This window comes from Falco punctatus (genome assembly GCF_963210335.1).
Source record: "Falco punctatus genome assembly, chromosome: 2".
NCBI classification, from domain to species: domain Eukaryota; kingdom Metazoa; phylum Chordata; class Aves; order Falconiformes; family Falconidae; genus Falco; species Falco punctatus.
In genome coordinates, this window is record NC_137581.1 from 44,243,354 (window position 1) to 44,270,482 (window position 27,129).

Genomic DNA, 27,129 nt, shown 5'->3' on the forward strand with positions numbered 1-27,129 from the left:
AGAACTGTCTCCTATGGAAGGGACCCCAGCCTGGAGAAGGGGAAAAGTATGAGGAGTCCTTCCCATGAGGAGGAAGGAGTGGCAGAAACAATATGTGATGAACTGTCCATAACCTCTATTCCCCTTCCCCCTCGGCTGCTGGCAGGGAGGAGGTGGAGAAAATTGGGAATGAAGTTAAGCCCAGGAAAAAGGGAGAGGTGGGGAAAAGATGTTTGGTGTTGGGGTTTTTTTTAAGATTTGGGTTTATGTCTCATTATCCTACTCTAATTTGATTGGTAATAAACTAAACTAATTTCCTCAAGTTGAGTCTGTTTGGCCTGTGATGGGAATTGGTGAGTGATCTCTCCCTGTCCTTACATCCACCCACGAGCCTTTCGTTATATTTCTCTCTTCTGTGCATTTGAGGAGGAGAGTGATAGAGTGGCTTTGGGCATCTGTCATGCAGCCAGGGTCAACCCACCACACTGTACTTAAAATGTGATATATAGTTGATAAGTATAGGTTTTGCACGTGCTAATGGCTTTCCAACAGGTTGTCATAGTGATAACTGTTGGCAGATTTTCCTTGACTAGATTCCACTGAAGTCTTACCAATGCTTCCTGTTCTAAAGCACCACCTAACCTCTGAGGCACTTCAAATCAATCTGCATTCCAAGTTGGAGCACATCTAGGTAGAAGTCCATGTGCATGCTCGGAAGTCTCCTGGTTTGGAAAACTAAGTACTTATTTTGATATGAGTAGGGAGGTGCTTGAACTCTGTTCAAGTCCCTGAAGGGCCTATTTTTATTAGATCATGGCTAACATTCAAAAGCATTGAGTTCCGTCCAGAGCACTGTTAGAAGAGGAGGTAATGGCTAAACTTGCTTCTTCTGCAGTGTGCTTTGAGCACTCACCCAGGAAGTTCAAGACCTTGGTCCTTTCCCTCTCAGTCTCCCTAATTATTTAAACAGGTTTTGGTGTTACCTAGAAGTTATGTCCATTTGCCCAGAATAATTTGCAACAAGTGTTGATATACATAATGCATGAGTTAAGCAAAATGTCACAAAAGAGGCAAAATGAACAGATTTGGGGGATTTTTTGTTCTGAAAGCAAATCATTCAAGTCCTAAAAAAACCTATAAAAATGCAATTAAAATACCACTTTTAGATTTTTTTACGTTAATTGCATTTTTGCATTTCTTTTTCTGTTATTAAAAATAAAACCAAAAAGCCTAGAAATGTGGATATTGGCAATAAAGTAGTTACCTATAAACTTTATAAATATAATTTTGAAAGTAGTGAGCCTTTTGGATCATTGATTCTTTTATTATTGCATGTAACCATCTTTTCATAAATTAAACTCTGATTTCTACTATTCCTAGTGGAAACTGTTCTAGTTGTCATGTTCAAATGGAGTTGTAATTTCTGTTCTAAGATTATTTTCCCCTTGTTTATCACAAGGAGCTCTGATGCTGGCATTAGTCTTTAAATATGTTTTTGCGCTCTTAAAATCTTAGTCAGACTTTATTTTCTTAGATTGTAGCTTATTTGACTTCTCATGGGACAGATTCCTTGTTCTTTTGAACATCTGAGTGCCATTTCTTTTAATCCTGACCTTCCTTCAATGCAGATAACGGGAATTCTGAATGTTTCAGATAATTTCCTGCTCTATCATGTATGACACCATAATTTCCATTAGATGGGATTCCTGGAACTGTGCGTCTTTTGCATAGCTGGATCATGTTAGCAGTTCAGTTATCCTGACATCATAATGCATCTAGATTCTTTTCCTTAGTCTGTTCTGTCTTCTAAGTGTCTGGATGAAAAAAGCCACCGCCTTTTTTCTAGCCCTGCTTTAAGTGCTGGGTTTGTATATGCATTCTTACTTGGTTTTTTGCTTATGCTACTAATGTAAGAGTCGCACTCTCCAGCATACCTGAGAGGCATATCACTCTGGAAGATGTGCAATCTTTTTGCTCGAAGTACTCAACATAAGGTACAACTCACCTAAATGTAAGTATACTCAGCAGGGGTACTACCTAGGAGTTGTAAACATCTAGGATATCATTATAGTTAGTGGAAACTTAGTAAGCACAGTCAGTGAGGTTTGGAGAGCCGTTCAGCTGACCAAATAAAGGTTGCTGCTTCAGGGCTGCAAAGGGTTCTCTTTATAACCCTTTGACTGCAGTGACTATGTTTCTAGCATTCTTACTGGGGACCTAACTTACAGGTAGATGCCTAAGCCTTTCTAAACTTAGGTTTAAAAAGTCACAGAGTGGTTGAGATTGAAAAAGACATCCAAAAGTCATCTGGTCCAACCACCCCACTCAAACAGGGCCACCTAGAGCCAGTTGCCCAGAATGATGTCCAGACAGCTTCTGAATATCTCCAATGATGAAGACTCCACAGCCTCTTTGGGCAACCTGTTCAGTGCTCAGTTAACCTCACAGTAAAAAACAAAGTGTTTCTTGATGTTCAGATGCAACCTGCTGAGTTTCAGTTTGCACCTGTTGCCTCTGGTCCTGTCACTGGGCACCACTGGCTCTGCCCTTTTTGCACCTTAGTGGTCTCAAATGTACATAGTCATGAACTATATAATCTAAGCAAACAATGGAGTCTTTAACGTAGAAGCTGTAAGTAGTATGACTTCTAAGTATGATGATACTGTAAAAGGTATGTCAAAAGGTATGAATGTGAAGGAATCTCTACAAATTTAAACCCTAAGCATTTGAAGCATTGTAGAACTGGATTTAGCAAAATTCAGTTGATGTGAAAAACAAAACATTTTTATATTACTGAGATAAGAATAGATTGGCTGTGAATAGGTTTTATTCCTGTTTTCCTGTCCCATCTTCTTTTTCTACAGCGTTCTCTAGACTGAGATGTGATATGATTCCCTAAGCAGCAATTCCTGAAACATGTTTTTAATCCATATTTTTTAATATTTTTTTCAAATCTTCAGCCATTCAATTATGTGTCAATAGCATACATAATTTGGATTGCTAAAAAAAGAAATAAAGTAGGTTTCAAAAATTATAATTTTGACTCTGATGTGTGATACTAATCAATACGAACTTGCATTACTGGATTGTGGGGTAAAGTAACATTTGTGAAAAGTGCAAATACTTGTAAGTTCTTTCCTTGTTTTTGTCATTTAACAGTTCATACAAACCTGTCAAGGCATTTTTTTCTGTATTGGCTACTTATCAAATATCATGAAACAAATTACACCATTTTCTCTAATCTTTTAACTTGCATAAGTTTTAACTTCTGTACGTTTTATCTAGCAGCTTGCCAGATTTAATTGTTATGAAAACATTGACTAATATTACTTTTTTGTCTTTCAGAAATACATAGATTTTAATCACGTTTGTTTTGCTAATTGCTAGTCATATGGACTATCCTGTGTCCTAATACACAGAAAATGTTTGGTCTGTAAGAATGTCTTTTTAATACACTCTGGGTTTTAGGAAGAGGGTAGTATAAATTATGTTACAGTTCAAACAATAGGCTCACCTTTCACTTGCCTGCCACCCTTTAATATTTTACCTATGTATTATAGCTCGTCTGTGAAATGAGTAGGCATGCTTAAATTCTCTCTTACGATATTAGTACTTATTGTTTTTCCATCATGTTTGCAGTTCTAGGAGTGTTTGTACTTACTTGCCTTGGCCTTCCTACTCCGCTTACTACCCTACAAAATAAATCTTTGTATATTCAAATTGATGCCAAGATGCCAGCAGTATAAATTGTGATGTATGATTCATGTTACAAACTCTCAGAGCATTTATTAGTGTGCTGGTACATTCCTATGAAATGTCAGTCAGATAAATTTATATATGTAAATGTATGATCACTTTAAAAGGTTGTTGATCTTGCTTGTGTGCAAATTTCATATCAATTCAATTATCTTTAAATATGGTGAGAAAGTAGTAATTTTCTGTTACTGCCACATTAATGTTAAAATAGTAAATGAACGATTTAAAAACAATCTTCTGAAATACTAACCTAAATTTCTTTGAAAATTAGAACCATGATATCTCTTCCAAAATAAAAATAAAAAAAAATAAAAATATAAAAGTTTATGTGTCTGTGGAGGGAATATGAAGGAGACTCTCCTAAAATAAGAAAAAAACAAATTAAAAGGTAACTGAAATGTGATTGTGCCAAATGAAGGACGAATAGTTTTGCCAATACAACACTGATGCATATAAATGGTTTTCTAGATCTTCATGAAAAAAATCTGAGTTCTAGCCCTACCAACTGAATTGTGTTAAAGATCTCTTCCTTTTGCTATTTTTGTCATTTTTTCACATTACAATTTCAGAAAATTCATCTTTATTGCATGCTAATAATGGTAGTACTTTGAGAACTAATAATACTTTATAGAAGCAATAATACTTTGAGAAGACGTTAGAAAACATTTATATTTTTATACAATCCAACAAACACACAAAGTTTTACTATTGAAACACAGGGGCAATAAATGGCAGCATGGTTTCTCAATCACAGGGTGTGAAATGTATTCTAAATAGTACTGTGGAAAGTTTTCCTGAGTAATTTCAATGTGAAATGGTCTTTTTTTTTTACTTTTTTTTTAGGTTTATTTTGCTCTTTGGTATTCTTTTGAACAGTCTCAACCTCTACATTTCTTTTTTTTGAAGCCTCATAAACTAATTTGAAGTCCATAAGAAATATAGAATGGGAACCGTACATGCCATTAGCTGTGAAAACTGGAGTTCATAGGAGACTACCAAACACTAAGTATTGTTACTTTTGTTGTTGTAATTTGAAGTATAGAATCTGACAAAAATATTTGCAATAGCAATAGACTTTTCTTTATTAAATAAAAGAAAAATGATTATGCGGTTATAATTCTCCCTTTAATATATGGTTTAATTACTTTTCTCTCTGCAAAATTTGTGCTTTTATTTTCCATCTTAGTAAGAGTACCAAATACTGCAGTATGCTGTTTATTTTATTAATCCTATTGCATGCCATATTTGATCATGATCTGAGAGATGCATTGAATTACTTCAAACACATGCTTTAGATTCCTATAGATCCATAGTACAGTTGTTGAACATACTCTGCATTTCTAAAGAAGCAAAAAAAGATTGCTCACATTCATACAAGAGCTTGCTTCCAAGCCAAGAATGACAGATGCTGTTACAGCTGAGAAATGTAGTGTTTTAGGAAAACACTTGAACAGTAGTTAACTTAGGTCAAAGTAGAAAAAATGAATTTAAGATGCCTTAATGTAGTCTAGAGTTAAAACTAATTGAGGTGTAGATGTTGGTTGCACAAACTGTCAAACATTTTGTTCCAATTCAGTAAGTCTGCAATATCTACATGAAAGAAAGAGTTCTGGTCTCTGCTTTTATTAATTTCAAATGTGCCTAATTTCTTGTATTCCTCATTTTAAGTAAATACATTCATAAGAAACTTTTTTTGTTTGTATTTTCATATTGTAGAGTATGTGTAAATGGTAGCATACCAAGGAATGGTGAAAAGGGGAGTTGTCTGTACATAATCCGATCTTTTGTGGTCTGGATGTGACTTTACTGTGCCAAAGCAACATATTTCTCCTATTTTAATATTGACATGATCAGCTAGAGTCTTTAAATTCTTACCACGTGCTATAGAGGGTGATTGACATGAGAGATTGATTGTCATTTTTAGCAAGAATATAAGATAATAGAGTAAATGGAAATTTGAAAAATAACGGAAAAGTATTAATAAGACAGAAGTATTGAACTATAAGCATTGTGTATAATGTGTAATGCTATGTCTAACATTAATACAAACTGTTGAAGAAACACAAGAAAGGTAATGGTACAGACTCAGCGGTGCAGCACTTAAGGTACCAAAAATCCCAGTATACACTATTGCACTTACATGATGACAATTTTGGTTCCTACAACACTAAAAATGTGTATAGCTTTACCTAAATAAGAAAAATAGTGGTTCTGATTATTATTATTTTTAAAGCCCCTAAAGATGGCATAGAAGTAATAACTTTTCAGATCTGTCAAAGTCATAAACTTTACAAACCTACAAGTAATTCTTTACAGTCCAGCAAGGAAATTTGGGAAAGGTATTTCTTGTCACTGACAAAAAAAAAATCAAAACATTTATAATGGGCGAAAAAGGTATGATTCTGCAATTGTAGCAAGTTTTATTCTTTGACTAATTTAAAATATTGTGTGTTGTGGTAGGTGGGAAATAACCAGTAATTCATTTGGCTTTAAAAAAGGCTTATATTTTATATAAACAAGCAAGTTATGTTGAATTGTGTTACGTTCTGTGGCTAGGGAACAGAGATTCGTAAAGGAAAATTTCTTCTGTTTTAAGGAAGCAATTTTAGATGGGATAAAATGCTAAATATTCTCTCTCTTCCCAGAGTTGGTGTTACAGGCAGAGTTGAATTAGCTTGGTATTTTTTATTACTCTGAAGAGGAGAATTTCCCTTGGAAGTTCAAAGAACATTGTTCAAATAGCTTAAGTGACAGGCCACTTAAATAATCTCTCTTTAGAATTTGACATGTGTCTAAAATACTGTTTCTCTCAAAGTGGATCTTTACTCTTACCAACATATGTTAATCGAAACAAGAATTAATTCAGGAAAGTCCTGTGTTTTATGTGGGTCAAACAAGCTGAGGCCTGTGGTTACTTTTGGCTGTATCTAAGAGCATGTATACACATTTCGTTGTGGTTTTGAACATATCTCGTTTAGCGTTATGCTAATCTGCTTATATATGTTACTTGTCTCAGCACAAAGCTAAGTGAAGACTAATTTACTGTTCTGCTTAGCTTATGTATTGACTGGAGTCTTGGAAAATGCTCTTAATTATTGAAAGCCCAGACTTCTTTTTGAAAACCTGCTGTGACCAAATGAATTGCAAATCTTAGCAGCATTCATCCAGAAGTAACAACTTTTTAAAGAATTACTGATTATTGTAGGTGTTTGTCTCCACATGTTTCCATTCACACACTAAAGTCTAAGAACAATTTTCTTTATCAGTATGCCTGCATGTCACCTATAATCAACAGTCATGTGTTCTCACACTGAGTCCCTTGCAACATGAAGCTGAGGATACAGAGCATGAGGACCAGAACTATACTGTTATTTCTGGGTTTAGTTCATTTTTCCAGGGGCGTCACCTCACTGGTAGCTTTCTCATTGAAGTTAACTTTCTCAAGTTTCACACTCAAGTTTTTTGCTTACTCTGCTTTAAAGAGGGAAAATGGACATTTCGAGCAAGGCCCAAAGCACTGACCAAAAACAGCTGTTATTGAAAATTCTAGGAGTCTCCTCTGAAAGAGTCTGTGAGCTCCTTGACAAAAACGGGATACTTGGATGGAGGTCCTGTTTTGAGTAAAAGTGGTTTAGATCTTCATTTCCTAACATCTTCACTCCCATGACAGACCTTTTACCTTATCTAAGAACTTCATTCCAGTGATCTGTTGATGCAAAGGCTTAAGCTCCACTCTGGAGGACAGTTTACACTTCCCTATCCCTGGAACTTAAGAATAGGGAAAAAAAATTCACAAAGTCCTCTGTCTGTAAATTCAGTATCATTATATGAATAATGATGGGGTGGCACTATTTTCATATCATTTACTAACAAACGTCAAAATGAGATCTCCTCACTTAGGAGTAGCTGATCAAATGGAATTAGTTCATCAACTGACAGGAGTGCTGAATGCATCAAGTAAATAGGATTGCTTGTTCCCAGTGAAAAGATAATTAAAGTGACAAGTGATGATTTAAGAGCTGTTTTCAAAGAACTTGGGGATAACACAAGATTGGTCATCTTACCTTAGCCACCAACAGGAAATAAGTGTAAATCTTTGTCTTCATATTTGGATGAATCGGGAATGAATTTGAGAAGTTTTTTTTATTTCCTAGCTTGGAAAGCTGCTGAGTGTTTTTTCCTGTGTTGCTTTTGCTGACCAGAATGACCTGTATAGTAAATCCCCAACACCGTGTACCAGTGGGGGTTCTTCTAATGGAAATATAATTAATAAAGTTCTTGGAATAAGACTTTCTACATAGAACCTGAGGAGACTGCTAGTATTTTTGAAAATTTTGCCTTGAAATTGTGTCATACTTGTTATGTAAATCTCAGATCCCTCCCCTATCAGGAGTACTGCTACACTGTCAGAACTGGAGTTTTCCTACTCGCCACAGGCATTGAGTAGCCTGATATGAGGAAGTATTTGTTAACGTGTGTGTCTGAGTCAGTCAGAATTTTTGACTTATTTTACGGCTAGGTCGCTGACCATTTTTGAGGTAATGTTACTAGTGCTTCGTTACATACTGTAGTTTGAAATGTTTGGCCCTTTAACTCTGTCAGGCAAGAAGAAGAATTTCTTTCCCTCTTCTTCTGCTGTGAAGTTCTACTCTGCTTGTATAGCTGACATGCTTTCATTTGATGTTAATAGACTCTAAACTTTTAAATACTTTGTGGTGTGTGGCAGAGTGATCCTAGGGAACCTTGATGTCTCAGGGTTTTCTTACAGGATGAAAAGGTTCTAAAGTTTGTAATCCTAATCTAGTAGAGGTTGTGTCACAGTGATGGTTCCCAGCATGTTTACCCCTGAGATTTGCACTGCTGTGCTTTAACTCCTGAAACACTTAGGCTTTATGTTGATTTCAGATTGGTAATCCTGCAGTTCTTATTGAACATCCCTTTCCCATACTTAAGGTGTTTTTATGGTAAATACAACTTGGAATCACTAACATTATGGATGTCCTGAAGCAGAAATCAAATTTACCTATAACTGATCTTTACAGTGCATTTTCTATATGTACATTTGCAACACCCCCTCTTTATTGCTTGCCTTTGAGTGTCCATTAGTGGTTACCAGGAATTCTGAGATCAGGAAGAAGTGAAAATATGGGTCAGACTCCACCCCATTTATATAACAGCAAAGTATTAGACTGTGTGCCCTATTAGTATTGCCAAGACAAGCATGCTTCAGTGTCCTGTACCTATAAACATTGTGTCTTCAAGAACAGCTGACAGTAAGCAGATTTTCTTGTTTTCTGAAATACTGACTCAATTTTGCAATAAGGCAAGTTGAACTATTAGCCTATTAAGTGGTTTTAGATTAAGCTTAGAGTCTGGTTTCAACCTGGTTCAGACTTTTAACAGTGGAAGAATGGAATGCTGAGAATGGAGCTCAGAGTGGAATAGCGTTTACAATACTGTGGAAAAATATTAAACACTTCCATCTACTTAAAACTCCTTGTAGTAAAGAAGGCAAAAGAATTGCTCATCACACAAAATAAGGTTAACTGAAATACAGTGGTAACTAGACTGTTTTTCAGCCATAACCTATGTATTCACACAAAACTGGTAACTAGCATGGTCAGACTGAAATGCAACAGTTCATTCTTGTAATTTTAAAGGGAAATTAACTATTCCTATCTATATCTAAGTCCCCATTCAACGGAAGTCTTTCCCGTAAACCATAGGAATACAAAGGGTTAAAGCTATGTTTTAACATGGTGTTCAGTGAATGGGTCCCTTTACTTTTACCAAAGAAGTTAATGTTAACAATATGGCTGTTTTAGAGGGAACTTTCCAGCTGCTTGTTTAAGTGAGCGCAAGAACTGCGTTTTAAGTTGATTTGCTAGTTGCATGTAGCCATATTCTAGGGCTCCTAGCAGAAAGAACGGATGATTACAGGGATGAAATGATACAAGCACTGAACACAGAGTAGTAGGAGCTTTCTCTTTCTATTCCAAAATAAATAATAAAAGAAAAGATTTACTTTGAGATGCCTCCAGGTGCTCGGTTGGGACAGGGAATATTTGGAGATAGGAGTGTCTTGTCCACAAGTCCCATTAGGGGAAAAGGCCCAAAAGAACAAACATTTGTTTTCAAGTCCACTATGAGAAGAAAAAGGGAAATTATGTTTCTCAGATGTTGTTACTGCAGGGATGGTGATAGTTCAGCTGAAGAAAGAATTGTTTAAATGCTGAGAGAGAATGGAGAAAATGGGAGGAAAATACCAAAATTAAGACAAAAATATGTAGAAAGGGAGAAGAGAGCTGGAAATAACTGGAGGATGCAGAGAAACAGAAAACTTGGTTAGTCTATTTATTTTAATGCATATAATTTTTAAACTTCTGTGGTTTTTGCTGTGGTCTCTCAGGAGCCAGGTGATGTTTATATCACATCTAAGACTCTCAAAAGTTTCAAGCATACCTTCTATCACAAAGCCTGCTAGTATCCCCATAATTCTTGAATTCCAACTACTTTTTATTATTTTCAAACCTGGATTTTGTTTTCCCTTTTTTAACTGCTTCCCACAATACTACTTTTCTCAAATTAATAACTTTAGTAGTAGAAAAAGTAGAAGAGCTTTATAAAGGCAAAGTTTGTCTGTCTATAAAAATTGTTAAACTTGTCAGATGACTGATAAAATATAGAACAATATGTTGTGAAAGCAATATGCTCAAAAGTGGAGACAGCTTGGAGTTAACTATTTTTCAAAATAGTTACTGCATTTTTGAAGTATTTTCATTTTTCCCATGCCTCAGCAGGTAATATAGGATAATTTGATAATTGAAGAATTTATTGGGATAGGCTGCTCTGTAGAAAACTTTGATTCATCAGGCTTTTTCTGGCTTGGAAATGAAGGGAAATGAAATTGTGTCATTAGTGTCATAAACAGCTTGGTGACATATATGTTCAGGATTCATTTATTACCCTGCTTGAAGCTTTTAAGACCATACAGAATGTGACTATAGCTCCTTCCTTTTGTTTTGGGCTGTAAGAGTATCTTCCATATTTTCTTATGCTTTTGATGCTGTTGTGCAAGTGTCTTTATTGTTCTTATAGTATCTTCAAAAGTTTATCTGATTTGAAGGTCTTGTACCGTTCAGGAAAATAATTTTTAGAAGCAAGACGTGTTTCATTTCTGGGTAATGAAATGCAAAGCTACATCAAGACTTGGAACAAACAAGCTAGCATACAGCATTTTCATACTTGTTAGTTGTCTCTAAAGCTGAAATGCAGTTGATGAGCATGTTTTTTAAGTCATGTGAATGAAGAGGAGTCTTCACAAGGTGTCCTTTGTTTTCCCATTAACGGTAATGTTAATGTGGTTCCAGTTACTATCACTGCATAGCAAAGGGTATTTCATGTATCTTACACTTGAAAGAAGACAGGTCCAGCAATGCTGCCCTGCCCATTGCTTGTCTTTCAGTCATTTTAGTATCCTTTGCTTATGTGAGACCCATCTCTACTAGCTGTCCCTGTTAGCATGTTTCTCCATCTGTTGGTCTTCTAACAAAAACTTCCCTGAGCTGCCCCGTTGCACTGAAGCATGCCTTATGGCCTGCACGCAGCTTAATGGAAGTTTCTTTAAGTTCTGAAAGACAGATGGAAATCGATGTATTTTTCCAGTATCATACTTAATTTAAAACAACTGTTGAAGTACAGTTATAGTAGTCTTTGGTACATGGGTTTTAATATTTTAATAGCTTTTATGTAGCATTTGAATGATAATAAGGAAATGCAAATTATCACATGTGTGATTACACACCATCCTCCTTGTCTTTGAAGGGAACAAATCTTTTTTTGTAAACAGCAAGCTCAGTATTAGCCTGCAGTGTACCCTGACAGCATCCTGGGGTGTGTTAGTGGAAGAATAGGCAACACATCAAGGGATGTCCAGTTTTGGGACATCCAGTACAAATAACATAATGATGAACTGGACTGAATCTTGTGGAGAGCCACCAGAATGGTCAGGGCTGGAGCACTTGGCCTGTGAGAAGAGTCTGAGGAGAGGATTGCTCAGCCTGGCCTCTGGGGCATCTGACACCAGTGCCCCCAGTGCCTACAAGGAGATCACCAGGAAGATGGAGCCAGCCCCTCCACAACAGGGCATGGTAGGAGGATGAGAGAACACCAGTTGAAACAGGACATTCCAACTTGGTATAAGGAAAAACTTTTTCACCTCAGCAAGGGATTACTGTGGGCAAGTCTCTGTCCTTGGAAGTTTTCAAGACCCAAGTGGCTAAAGCTTTGAGTAACCTGGTGTGCTTTCGTAGATGACTTTGCTCTGAGCAGTATGTTGGACAAGATACCCCCTAAATTCCCTTCTGAACTGAATTACACATTAATTCTGTTTTGCTGTTGTATTGTTGAGCTCTTATTTTTAGGGGGTAATTTTACTGGGGAATAAATGGAAAATTATGCACCAACATACTGCGCTCGTGTTTAGATTTTGTCTATTTAAGTCATTGCAAGCACCAAGACCTTCCATTACATTGATTCTTAGGGGAAAAGTTGCTTTGCTGTCCATCATGCTAACTGTAGCACTTTTAGGAACACATCCTTGACAGGTAACAAGGTATGCCTGTACTTTGAACTCTGCTTATCAGGGAATCAAACCTGTTATGTGTCATATAAAGGACATACCAATCATTTACTAAATTATGGTAGTTTGAACCCTAACCTTCTGACCTACTCTGCCAGACTTTTGACTGGGAAAATGGAGCGGGAGAGCAGTCTCTCTGCTTATACAGTAGTTAGATATGTCTCTTCTTTTTCTTGTCAGTGGAGCTTTGTCTGATGGTCATCCTGGTTAGACTTACCTGAAAAGCTTTCTCCCTACTTTCTCATTTCTCTTCCTGTCCTTTTCTGGGAAGCTTCAGTGATGACATTTCCTTTTCTTTTCTTTTTTCTTTTTCTTTTTTTTTTAAATCACTGTATAGAACAGAATTTTAGGTTTTATCTTACTTTTTTAGCTTTGATATTATTTGATACAAGTTACTTTTGTATCTTAAGAATTTAAATATTTGTATGTTTATTTCTCACTTTTAAGGAGGCATATAGCATTCCAAACATTTTTTTCTTCTGGTTTTAGTAGCTGTGTTTTTAGTGTTTTTTAGTTTTTATTTGTTAAAAGGAGAAACATATTTCAGTATTGCTGTTGTCACTTATATAACTGCTGTTCTGTCAATCATTTCACAGTGACTTTTTCCCTTTCTGCATTAATGGAATTAAAAATCATACAGTAGTTACTTTTAAATGTAAATATATACTTAAAAGGCATCTTAATGAATTTTCTATTAAATCAGAGGAGCAGCAGCATATACAACAACAGCCAATAAATACTCTTGCGGAAGGTAGAGGGTAAGATTGCTGATACATCTCTATGTTTCCTCTTTAAAGAGTGTGGAAATTTTATGTTTCTCATGTGTAAAATGTGACTTGAATTTCATGATTCAGACTGTTATCTTTGTTACTTTTGCAGTCTCTAAGTCTACTGCAAAAGTTTTATCAAAGTTGTATGAGACAGTTAATTGCTTCTTGCTTACTAGTAGTTTGTGCATAGGACCACAAAATATCTGTACCCATTGCATGACCCATAATAGTCTTTCAATATGTCTTTGCAATCCAATTTTAATTTTCTGGGTTTTAATTTTAATACGCTGCTTATGCAACTGAGTTTATAGAAAGAGTAGCAAAGGGAAGTAATTGGAGAGAAAAGTATATGCAATTTACAGATTGATGTGTTCCCAATGTAAATCATGTAAATGAATACAAAAAGGTAACAAAATTTGTCAGCATGAAGTGGAGAGGTTTTTTCCTTTAATCACCTTCCCCTTGTTCATTTATGGTTTAGGTTTGACCAATATGTGTATATCAGAGGCTTTCAGTAGCCTCTGTTTGGTATCTGCAGAGGTTTAAAGATTGAGACTTAAAATATTAAAAATAAATAAATAAATTAGTCAACATCTACTAGCTTTAGCAAGTAGACATTTATGATTTCCTTCAGATTTTGGGGTTTGTGTATATGTGTGTATACATATGCATGCACAAGCATATTTGGATGCAGTATTCTTTTTTCATGGTGACATCACTAGTGTTGATTGATTAAAGAAAAAGAAAAAAGTCTATTCCATGGAGAGGATCTATAGCATATTGGGAATACTGACTGTTTACCTCAAAAATTTCATGTAAATTTGGTAGTTTAGATACAGTTATGGTAAAGTTTCTTGAATTATCAATCTTACATTTGTTTCAGCTACTATCTTGAAAAGCTGCTCTAGAACATTCAGTGAGGGGAATGTATGCAAATATGCTAAGGGTCAGTAATGCTATATCAAAATGGATTTGAGCTATGTAAAGTAAAACTGCATGCACATATTGGCACTCTGAAAACTCCCTGAATACTGAATTAGCCTAGCAAGTAATAATCACACTATCCAGCATAACAAGAAAGACCTGGAAGTATTTATATTGATTTAGCTGAATATCTGATGAAAAATAATCTCTCTGACTAGTTGGAGTGGAGAGTTTTAATGATACATTTTTGTATGTTTTATCTAAGAGGAAAAACCAATTCAATCTGCAGTTCCAGAGTCCAGTAACTGTTGACTCAGATTTTTTGATTTGCTTGACAATGAAGAACAATGTTTACAGTGCAATAATAAATATGTAATGAACAATTTCTGTAACTTGTGATATTCCCCAAATCTATTCAGGCATGTTTCATCTGCTACAACTGCAATTTATTTCAATTATATTCCAGAAACACAAATACTACTTCTATTAAAGAATATTTTCATGAAGTAGTAATATTTCTGGAAAAGCTAATACTTGGTTTAAGGAGATAAGTTGTTGAGTCATTATTGAAATTGGATGGTAGCTTAAACAATAATTATAAACAGCAGGAAAAGTTGATCAAGCCTGACCATTCTAAGTGTATGTTACAAACTTGAAACTTTGTATAAAGTAATATTAAAATTTGATGCTTTTCTTTTTTTAGTGTATTACAGCAAAGAAGTTGCTGGCATTTTCTTCATTTGGGTCTGCTATATATATATTTCTCATATCAAAACCTCTTACAGTTACAATTCAAATAATTATTTTCTATACCACCAATCAATGTACGTTATTAGGGGATAAGACACTCTACTATTCCTTGTCTTTTGTTGATTTAGTACAAAATTCAGCTTTGTTGCCATGGAAATTTTTGCCAGGACTGAAGTAAACCATGAAATAAAAATACTGGTTTAATAAAGTTAATGGTTTGGGATACCATGGGAAATCAAATAGGGAATAGTGTGTACAGAAAATGTGACTCAACATAATGAGGTTTTGATAAATACACTGCGTTTTTTTTGCTCTTGGATTAAAATACATACAATAGACAAAACCATATTGCAGAGCAGGGATCCTTTTCAATCTGTCATTTCAAAGTGAATTAAAAAAGACTTTTTTTTTTTTTTTTTTTATCTGTTTGAGCAAAGATGTTTAGGCAATAAGAAATCTAATCATGGTTATTCTGCTTCTTGTCCAGATGTGTGTTCCACCTCAGTTCAGCATGTTTCTCATAATTTCAAGATTGGAAAATTTTGCCATTTTATGTGCGAGGGCACACAGATGCAAAAGATAGCTTTTTGCAGTGTGTCAAGGCTGTGCCAAAAACAATAGAACTGTTCAGCTTCTACTGACTGCGTTTGGCTTGAGGTAGAGCTGCTGGTCTCTGTGTCCTGTAGCTTGGCTGCATTTCCCTTTTAGATTGTTGTCCTGTACTTAGGAGAATTCTGTGAAGCTATTTCCTTTGGTATCTCTTCGCTAGGCTTCAGAGAACTCATTTAATAGCCTTCCTGTTTGAAAAAGAAGAATCTTTTATCTATCTTTGGGGTTATTTTGAAGTTTTATTCAAGGGATCTTGTAGGGTGATGATTTCCATTTTGGGGTTTACAAACTAGTTATCTTTGTGCCTACATCTCCTGAAATATCTGATCTGGTAGGTATTCTCTGACCAACCATGTATATCAATGATTTGTTTCATGTTTGTACAGTTTTTCTTAGACTTAGAATTCATCATCCCCAGAAACATAAATGAGAACATAAAGATATACATCTTGACTAAAATGTATAGGCAAAAAGAAAAGCAACTACCATTAGACTCATAAAAATTACCAGGTGATTCTCTTATCTATGTATCTAAAGAACAGGTTTTGAGAAGGAAATGATGAAATTATATCCCATTCCTTATTATATGCTCATTGGTTTCTTCAGATCCTTTCTTTTTGGCAAGGATGCTATTATTAATACCTCTGTATTGTTAAAGTTCAGTTAGGTTATTTTAATAGATTTTGTCTTTATTTCATTGAATCAAATAATGAAAGAGTTAATCAAGATGCTGATTACTTAAACCAAGTAATAACAGTTTAGGCAAGTGACTGAGCAAACTAAGCATTCAGCAGCAGAGCAACCACATCCTGTTTCATTTTTAAAAAAGCATGGCAGGAGTTGCTCATCTTTTTTACAGTAGCCCAAAAGTAAGCATGCACAGAATATGGGATTCAGTGTCCATCAGAGCTCCCGGATTGAGAATAAACTTCCTAGTGAAGGTTTATTATGAAATTCTCATGACTGACATATAACTCCCAAGTACAGGCTAGGCAGGCTGGGATGAAGCAGTCTCTACCGTTACTGTTGAAGCTGTGTCAGTGCAGGAGCTAATCTTAAGTTTCACAGTCAGAGTCAAATAAAAGGAAGCGAAGAGGCAAGGAAATGAAGATGGATTTCAGTCCCTACCAGTCAGCATGATTTAGCAGATATATCTAAAGCAGACTCATTTTTTGTGATGTTCATTCTTCTGATTCATAAAAGAGATGGAACACTCATCATGGTAATTAGGTCACTGTAGCTGTCCTAATGGTATAAACGCAAAGATAAGCAGCTACCTTTACAGTAATTCAGCAAGATGTGTCTTTTATATGTATATTCTACAACCCCGCCTTTACCTTTGCTCTTTACCAGTTGTGTTACAGGTTAGTAAGAAGATCTGTCAGCAGCTAACCTGTTTCTTTCTCTGGTGTAAGGCACAAGAATACATGGAAAGTATGCATGTTCTCATCAGACACTGGAGGGAAAAGAGTCCACTCTGGCGTGCAGTGGGCATTACTCTAGTTAGGGTAGAAAGAATACATGGGTTCTACCTACTGGAGCACTCCACTTACGGCATAAATAATTTTGGGTTTAGGTGTCTTGAAACTACAGGTAATATAAAACACCTGTTTATCTTGCTGAATCTGGATCTTTGGAACTAGCGCTTTCTACAAACTGCAAAACAGTATCTGGAAGTGTTGCCTCCAAGGAAGCTGTTTTGACAGAATGAGGATCAGAGGCCAAATAATGCTTAGAATGCTGCAAAACACAAAAATCTTCTTTGAAGCAAGCAGCTTTAAACAAAGCTTCTAAGCTTTCTCTCAAACAGATTTTACTAAACCACATGCAAAAGTACTGTATGTTTAATTACTTGATATGAAGCAAATGTAACATCTGGCAAGAACTTGCATGTTAAGTCACGTTTACCCTTTAGCATTTAAGCTATACATTTCTTGATTGGTTTTAGTAACGACCTAAAACAGGTATATGTTTCTGGATTTTTTTTAAATAACAGCCGAAAACAGGAATACTGTGCTGAAAATATTCTCAGCATGTTATTTGGGGGAAAAAAAATTAAGTGAAAACAATTTCAGCAAGCAAATTTTTCATTGTTTAAACAATTTGTAGATGGCATGCTTCATCTTCTGTTTAATAATTATACCCAGAGCTTTTTTTTTTTTTTTCTTGTTGGAGCTATTTAAATTCGTTGTTACTAAGTGCATTGTTACCTTACTCCAGATTAGAAATAATTTAACATATTTGACAGACATTAATGAAGCAATAACTGGTACAAAAGACTGAAAATGCCTATAAAGTTACTGTAACAATATCCATAAAATATGTGTATTTAAATGAAGAATGACAGTTTTCTTACCCATTTTGTAGTAAATATTAAAACAGACATTCAGTTTATGAAATGAGCCAGATACATGACGCATCAGACTTACTCTCAGTGCTTCAGAAGCTGAGCGATGAAAGCATTTGAAATGTAAGGATTAGAGTTCCTGCATTTTCAATTACTTAGTGGGTAGCGTGCGAACTCAATTCATGGGAAATTTTTGATTACTCAGAAACCAGCCAACCAGTTTTCAGTACCAAGGATCAAAAAGAGAACCAGCAAAAACAAGATCCTTTGAGTGCCCATGTTTGAACTGGAGTCTCACAGTTTGCTACATGTATGGACAGCGTATGTGCAGTCTATAACATGACTGAAGTTAATTTAGGCCTGTCTAGAATGCTGTTACTCCTTCTGTGGCTCCAAGTGGCACAACAAAAAGTAAGGAAAACTCTGTTCTGTACTTTGGGCTCTTTGGAAGTAAGGAAGCCTTAACAGCCAGACTCAGTTGCAAAAGGGGAGGAAATTAAACTGGGATTTGAAACATACTGAAAGAAGTATGGGTAGGATTTGATGAAGGATGCTGAACTATGAGGGTGATACAGGAATAGAAAGCAAGCAAGCCAGAAGATGGAGAGTAGGTCTCAAAGATAGAAATGGAAGCTGAATAGACTGGGAACACAGGTGAGAAGAAAAACAGATACCCCGAGCAGAAAGAAAGGAAACAGAACTGGAAATCAGGAGAAATCTGGGCTGGCACTAGGACAGAGAGGGAGGAGGGCAGGAACATTAGAGGACATGCTGGGACTGGAAGCGAGAGGTTTGCAATAGGACAGGTTAAGGAGAAAATGTCTGTAGCATTTAGGTTTCTCTGCAAATTTGGCACTGAACCAAAGCACAGATGTTTGTACATATAGAAGAGTACATTGTAATTACTCTAAGTATCTTAGTTCTGAAATTGACCCATCTGTGGAGTCTGGATGATTTCACAACTTCCAGGATTTTTTCATTTCTAAACTTGAAAATAATGTCTACAAATTAATAATAAAGCTCCTAAAGAGCTTTAGGCTTTAGGTTGGTATAATCAAGTTAGCAACATTAGAAAGGTTTGGTGTTTTGTATAATTTTGATAGGGCTTCTTTTGGAAGGTGTATTATTTGTATTTACTTACGTGGCATTCTTTCCTATTTACAAACTTAATACTAGGATTTGCTGTTTCTTGAATGGTTAATTATACAAATTTATTGTCTTCTAATGTACTTAATTGTTCAATTACAATTTTGAGGAGTGCTGCTGTACTTCTCTGTTTTTGTCAATGGGCTAGATGATGGTAAAAAGGTGAGTATTCCTGTTAGGTAACAACAGGTTAGAGTTGCTATCTCAGTACTTATGGGATGCTTATAAGAAGTTAGAAACATTAAGTGAATCTACCACATGTATATGATAGAAATCTTTGAATATTAATATTAAATTAGGCTGTGCTGGATGTGTTTGTAGTTCCTCCATTCTGTGTTCTTCAGTATACAGACTAAATGATTTTACCATGAAATCTTTCAGTTTACTCTCATTGTATGCAGATTTTGAAAAGTTATTATATCATTATCCACCATTTGCAAAGACAGACTCTGACTGAAAAATCTTAAAATCATCCTTACAAACCAGAGTTTAAGTCCCTCTCTGAATATTTTTTCTTCTACTTTACTCTAGAAACAGTATTTTTGGTAACCACTGTGTCACTCTGCTTTAGCGAACTTCAGGCATTATTGACTGGTCATCCAAATGACACAGACATGTAATGTAGGTGAGATGTCATTCCAGATTATTCTTACATGTGGGTTTATTTTCCATTTTCTTCATTAGCTCAATCTGTAATTTCCCGTTCCCAACCCTCATCTTCTGTGAGACAAACCCCTCTTCTCTTTCACTACATCATTTTCTAACATTTCTTGATGGAGAAAAAGCTGCATACCCGCATTCCACGATTTTTTTCCATAATAATAGTATTAAAGCATAGGGTGGTTTTAGTTTCTTTTGTTTTTCCTTAGAGACCATCTAGGCAGATTAAGGAATGTATTTTGACATTGTGTTACATGACTGTGTGCACACATTCACACATACTTATGCTGAAATAGTAGCCAAGAAACCGGAGATACTATCTAGCCAAGTAAAAGCAAGTGTATGACAAAGAAATTCTGAATGGTGCTACAGTGAAGGGAGTTACTAGTGAGCTCAACGGTGTAGTAAGTGTAGTAAGAAAACTGACCCTTCATAACCTTCTCAGTAGAAAACAGATCATGCATATGTAAGGTACTTAAATTTGCAAAACAAAGTACAATTTTTTTTTCCTGAAGTTAATGTTCATGATTGGGTTGATAAGCGTGCTCTGGAAGCACCCAGCTGATTGAGTAGACTTGGAAAATAATCAAAGAACTATGACTTTTCTGGAAAGTATAGAAAGTAGGTGCAGACAAGTATGTGTAACCTATGTTGTATGCATGTATGCATGTTTCCAGTGTGTAAGCTCTGTACAGAAACTCAGACTAGTTTAAGGTCTGAAGCTGTGTGCAGGCAGGCATTGCCATTTATTTTGTGTAAAAGCAGAAGATACAAATTTGTTATTAAAAGTCAATAAATATTACTGGTAGATAAATTTCATTTTTATGTTGCATTGCAAGATCAGTTGGCTGGATGACATGTATCTTTGTGAAGACTTACTCATTTTGGAACCAGCCTTCCCAGGATTGTAAACAATGTATATAGCAGAACAGATTTAGTGTCTTGTCTGCAGCCAATCATTTAGAGTGTGGAGAAGTAAGAGTGCTGAAGCTATTTTTGTGTGGTAAAATGAAAACAGGAACACACAGTCAGGGAGCATTGATGAAATACTTGAAGTATCAGCATTTGAAAAGCATCCCCAAGCAAAATTGACAGCAGTAGCCCATAACCAGATAGATAATTGGCATTTAGCTGTTTGAGTGCAGTAACTCTGAGAACAAATGTCACGCTATTGAAAAAGAGAACTGTTTTAAGAGTGACCTTTTCATGAGCTCAGCAGGCAGAGCTTCCAGCCTCTGTCCACGCAGCCTGTGTGGGAACATTCATGCATTGGACTGTTTACTCATACACAGATGTCTACAGAGTGATTATAAAGGGCATGATAATAACACCTTTTTGTTCTGTTCAAGTTAATTCCAGTGAAAATTGCTTCCTCTTTGTGCCTTAGAAACATTCCTACATCTGAAAACTTCAGGGAAAATATCTGAAGTAATCCCCTTGTTTTTTTAAACATTCTCAATCCCATCTGAAGATCAGGTGCTAAATAGGATGGAATTGTGTTGCAACTGCTATTTGACAGAACAGCCATGCTGGGTTAGAGTAAAGGTTTATCTGGTATTCCAACAATTTGTTGTTAAGCGACTTCTGTGTGAGAAGTGCCATCTTGCATTTGATAGTGGTCAACGGATTTCTCTGCTGTGAGTTTGTTTAGTATCCTCTTGAGCAAGTGTTACCTTTTAGCATCCACAGCGTCTTATGGTAAGGAATTTCATGGCTTTCACGTGTGATGAATTACTTATATTTATTTTCATTCTGTGTCTGCTAGCCTTATTAGTTGCCTTGTCATTCATCTATTGGAAAATACAGATGATTCCTGTTCTCATTCTCCACGCCACTCATAATGTTACAGGCCTCTCTTTTTCCTCATACCATCTCTTTTCCAAGCTGTAAAGTCCTAGCTTCCGGAAGTAATTTCTTCAACACAGTGCAACTGTATAAGTGCATGATGTTGCTGGTTGTCAAAGGTAATCCTTGTTACCCTTTTCTGATGCTTTATCAGTTCTGTTATGTTCCTTGTGAGGTGAGGTACTAGAACAGTAGTCAGCATTCATTGTGCAGGCAACAGCATGGAATTGTAACATGAAATGGTGATTTCTGTATTTTCTCTATTGCTTTCACAGTAATTCCCAGAATGTTGGCTTTGACCATTATGTAAAACTGAACCAAAATTTTCATGGATTTATCTAGTATAACCCCAAAATCTCACTCATGAATGAAAATAGTCAACTAGGAGTTCATCATTTTATGTCTATGGTTCAGATAATTTTTACAACTTATGATTTATCTTGCATGTGTCTCCTTTTGAATTTCATATCAGTTTTTAATGCTAAGATTCATAAGGGTTTCTTCTGTTCTTCATGTCACCCTCTTTTTCTATGGCCCAATAATTTAGTATTCTATCAGCAAACTTTTTTTACCCCCATATTTTGAGATTGCCTGTTAAACGTAATGAGTAGAATTAATGAAAACCACTTCTAAATGGAATATTATTTGTCACCTAAAATTACCTTATAGTGATGTTTTCAAACATATACTTCATTTCTGCTTTTTGAGAAGGACCTGTGGTTCTGAATGACTGGAAATTAATACAAGATTAATTCTTTTCATATGTTTGGGTATGGGAAAAAGCAGTATAGCTGATATCCATGATATCCCAAAGGGATGCACCATCGATACCACTGATGTGTATTACCACTTCTCCCTATCACAGGTAATGTGGTGAAGACAGGAGACAACATCTCCTTAGTATCTCTCCCATGAAAAGGCTTCAGTGCATACATTTGTGTACAGAGAAAGAGATTCACACCGAGCTAACATTTTTTTAAAAACAAGGTGTACTGTAAGGTCATTGTTATTTGATTGTGCATTAACCACATATTCAGAAAAGCCATGGACTGAGTTTTCCGTGTACTGTATTTTGTTGTCATTATATATTGAATTTTTCCTAATAATGTTTCAAATACAGGTTACAATAGTTACATAGGTAACCATACTAATACTTATTAAACTCTTAGAAATTTCTGAAATTTATACCTGTAACTAACAGAACTAGCATGTATTCTAAGTTTATTTTTGAGTCATCAAAACTTTTTTTTGCTTTTTTACTTTTTTTTTTTTTTTAGGTATAGACAAATGCAGCTTGGCACAGAAAGCAAAGTAGCTGAACTTCTTCACCAAATTAAGTTAAAGTCCTTTGAAAGTGAACATGTTCAACTCGTGCAGCAAGGAACAGCTAAGAATCTTTCACAGTGCCAAATGGAATGTGAGAAATATCAGAGAAAGCTGGAGGTATGTTATATTATATAAAGAGACACTTTGAAGGGCATTACATGGTCGTTTTCAATTAGAATGTCAAATGGAAAAGCTTAGGGGAAAAGTAGCAAAGAACATACATGGCTGAATTAGTATCTCCACCAAATTCTGCTGAAGCAGAATCTAGTGATGATTAAGTTTGACCAGTTCAGTGGAAAACAAGACTTATGGGAGAGGAAGAAGGCAAAACAATCTTTCATGGAGAGATGTTGAAGACAGTACCTCATTCATTTGAGGTATATATATGCTTGTATCACAAAGCTGCTTATGTCAGTCGGTGTGATTATTGTAGGGAAAGAAGGCAGTTATACCAGAACAGTTATGGTGAATTCAGTGTCATTAAGAACTAGGATTTGTAACAACATTGTTAAATAATAAAAATATTTTTTGTTGATACTCAATTCTGGAACAAATTTTTACAGTTAAAGTAGTCAAGGAGAGCACGGTGTATACAGCATTGAAAAGACCTAACATTGCTAGTCCTAGCATGGTGGGTTGATGTTGGCCAGCTGCCAGACACTCACCCAGCCACTTTCTCATTCTCCCTCCTCAAGAGGATGGGGAGGGGTAAATAAGCTGAAAAAACCTCATGGGTTGATATAAAGGTTTGGAGATCACTTACCAAGTGCCATCATGGGCAAAACAGACTTGACCAGGGGAAAATTAATTTCACGTGTTACCATTTCCAATGCCATTTTTACTTATTCCAAATAGATTTGGATGGTGAGAAACAAAGGCAAAGCATCTTTTACTACTCGTTTCTTTTTTGGGTTTAATTTCTGTCCTTCATTTCTGACTCTTCTACCTCCCCCTTCCCAAACAGTATGGGAAGGGATGGGGAATGGGGGTTGGCATCAGTCCATTACAGCTCGTCTCTGCTGCTCCTTCCTCCTCATGCTTTTATCCTGCTCCAGCATGGATCTTTCATGGGCTGCAGCTTCCTTCAGGAGAAAATCCGCTCCTGTTTGGGCTCTCCACATGTTGCAGTACTTTCAGAGCATGTCCACCTGCTTCAGCAGGGTGTCCTCTACAGGCTGCAGTGTGGATATCTGTTCTGCTGTGGTCTTTCATAGTCTGCAGGAGGACAACCTCCCTCACCATGGTCTTATCCCTCAGCTGCAAGAGAACCTGGGGCACCTCCTGCCCTCCTTCCCTCACCAAGGCTGTTTCTCACACTTTTTTTCCCTCACGTCTCACTGCTGTGCAGCATTTTTGTCCTTGCTTAAATACATTTTCCTTGAGGTACCACCACCTTGGCCATGGGGACCGGCCGTGCCCTGCAGTGGGTGGGCTGGAGCCGGCTGGAACTGGCTGTGCCTGGCCCGGGGCAGCCCCGGCCGCCTCACAGAGGCCCCGCAGCCCCCGGTGCCAGCACCCGGGCACCTCAGCGGAGCTGAATGACTTGGGCTCGTTTATAAGCTCAGAATATATTATCTTTCAAACATGTACTTTCAAAAATTGATCATATCCTGTTCACCTGTTTTGGTATTGGAATGGTGTCCAGTATTCAGCAGAGCAAACTTACTTTAAAACAATATTTCACACCTTGCAAAGTTAGTCCCAAAATTAAATCTCTGAGTCCAGTCTATGAGATTTAAATGAGATTGGTAGCGTATATCTCAAATGTCAGGCAGCCTTCCTTTCTTGGAGAAGGATGCTGTTCTTAAAGTCTCAGTTTCTAGTGCTGTACCGGCCTAGGGAATTTATTAAAAGGAACTATAGAGTGGAAATAGAATTAGAGATTTTTTAGGTATAATTTCTTGGTTTTTCTGTGTTGGGACATTCAGATCCTGGCTGACGAGGTTAGTTGTGGTCACAAGCACTGGGAATGCAAGTTTTGCTAGAGTTTGAAGTTGCTAAACAGATTTTTAATTGCACAGATGTGTCTAAAAAGATAGTTAAATTTGAGTTATTTTCTTTGTGGATATTTATTTGATCTGATAACATCTTCAATATTTGGCATTCAATTCTACTAACACTTTTGGCACTTCCTTTTCTCTTTATAATGAGATGCTTTGAAACCAGTGCTCTTTCATTAATAAATGTTCTTGCAAAATTAAAATATTTGATGTCTGGAGCTTTTACTTTTGTTCCTTTTGATTGAATTCTTAATTTTTTAATTTCCTTTATTATATATAGTATCAGTGTACTAAGGGGTTTTTCCTACCCTTATAGTATGTTGATCTTAATAGCACAGTCAATAGTATTTGTGACTCGGCTACAGCTGCTTTGTGAAACAATTCTTGTTTTTATTTGGATTTCAGCACAGAGTGGTTTCTCATCTTATGCATGCTAAAAGTAGGAAACAGATGGTTCATGTGTTGCCAAATTTTAGCATATACATTTATTCTTTTGTGACACTGGACCAATCTTTCTGTGTTAGAGTGGCTTGTTTGTCTAAGCATTGTGCATTCTTTAGTGGCTTTGACAGTGAATCTGGTATTACTGCTCTATACATTATGCACATATTTCTGTATCTCAAGATCTGCATTCAGTTATCATCTTGAATGTTTTGGATTTTTATCTGGGTAGTTAGCATTAAACTTAGCTGCAGTACATCTTGGTTATTACTTTACCTGTTTTGGTGGGATTTATTTCTGTGAAGCATGTAGATTACTACTTTACCAAGGATTTTCTTATTCCAGTTGTTTTTGTAATACTTGTTTTGTCAATGTTGTTTTTTATTTTCAAACACTACATCAGACCTTAGTTATTACATGGACCTTCGTAACTTTTACTTTTGAATATATGTTTTTTTGTTTAAGCTTCATGGATTAAGTATTTACACTAGTCCTGAATGGTAATGGCATGTTAACTTTCAGTAATAAGTAACTGATAAGAATCTGATATATTTTAAGTACCAAATTTTGACATTACCATTCTGTAAAGGAACTCTCTCTTTTTAAATTGGCAACTGAAATCTGAATCCAGTTAAAGCAACAAAACTAAATGCATTTACACTGTTCTGAATGCCATGTATGATTATTTTTTTGCTCTTACCTTGCTTTTCCTAAATTTTCTTTAAATTTCTTGTAGCTTTTTCAAAGCTTAAAATTGCTAAGGCCTTAGGAGATAGGGATACATGATATGACTTAAGAGTGTAATATGTGCAAGATAATGTAGTTGAAAAAAATAACTGCTTTTTAAAGTATTTTAATCTTTCCTGTTTCCTGTGCAAAAGTGATATGAAATATTTAGTATCATACTGCTAAGCATTTTACATGTATTGTGTTTTGCCTCGCTCGTAAATAGCTGTAATGCTGAATTCCTGATCTTTCCATTATTCATTCTCACAGGTGCTTACTAAGGAATTTTATAGTCTTCAGTCTTCTAGTGAAGCACGCGTTATTGAACTTCAAACACAGAATTCTGAGTATCAGGCAAGGCTAGACACTTATGAAAAACTTGAAAAAGAGCTTGATGAGATAATATTGCAGACAGCAGAAAGTAAGTTCTGTCACAAATTATACTGTATCTGTAGGTGTTTCTGGCATTATAACAAGATGTCTTCTTTCTTGGGGCACTTGGAAAGTATTACAGTGCCTGTCATTCTCCCTCTTTATGTCTGACAATTAACATGCAGTAATTATATTGATAGAAAATATTAATTACAGATTTCTAAATGTATTTATAAATATGTATGAAATAAACATGAACTTAGACATATGGATATTAAAAATCATCTCTGTTTCTTTTTCACAGGTTTCTCTTTTTCTTATTCTAATAATCCATTATAATTAGATATGGGGTTTTTTAGGATTTCTGATATTATTTTGGTATTTTGGTATTTTGAATACCAAGAAACCCTTTTTGTTTACAGACAATTATAGGTTTCATAATACATTACAATGATTAATGTGAATTTTTGAACGAAGGGGGGGGGGCAGCAGGGTGTGTGGAGCTCTTTCTTCTGTTGAATTAGTAATAATTAGACATTAAGTAGCTGCCTGTGGCACATCAGTCTGTTCCAAGTACTGAACCCTGGATTAAATTCAGACCTGATTACTCTTGAAAATTCTTGTCTGGTTGGCAAAAATAACAGTATTTGGTTTCAAACACAGCAAAATTTCTGTGAAATCTCTTTTTATTTGATTCTCAGCCCAAATCAATCCACAAATGAAGTAATTTCTAATTTGAAACTAAGACTAATGTTTAAGTCTTTTATCCTGTGTGTAAACAGAGTAGGACATTTTAAGATTTCAAACTAATTCATATATCATCTTGTCCTCTTCTCT

The 27,129-nt window shown here is 35.8% G+C and overlaps 1 protein-coding gene across 5 annotated transcripts in view; it reads left to right on the forward strand.

Annotated features, from left to right (window-relative positions):
• PIBF1 (progesterone immunomodulatory binding factor 1) overlaps positions 1–27,129 on the forward strand; it is a 129,981-nt gene that overhangs the window by 48,180 nt on the left and 54,672 nt on the right. For all 5 annotated transcript variants that reach the window (XR_013925854.1, XM_080374404.1, XM_080374407.1 and 2 more), the window contains 2 exons: positions 22,705–22,870; positions 26,191–26,341. Coding sequence is in view for 4 of the 5 variants with exons in the window: in XM_080374404.1 (XP_080230530.1) it covers positions 22,705–22,870; positions 26,191–26,341 (317 nt within the window). In the remaining variant the exon portion in view is untranslated. The remainder of the gene's footprint in view (positions 1–22,704; positions 22,871–26,190; positions 26,342–27,129) is intronic.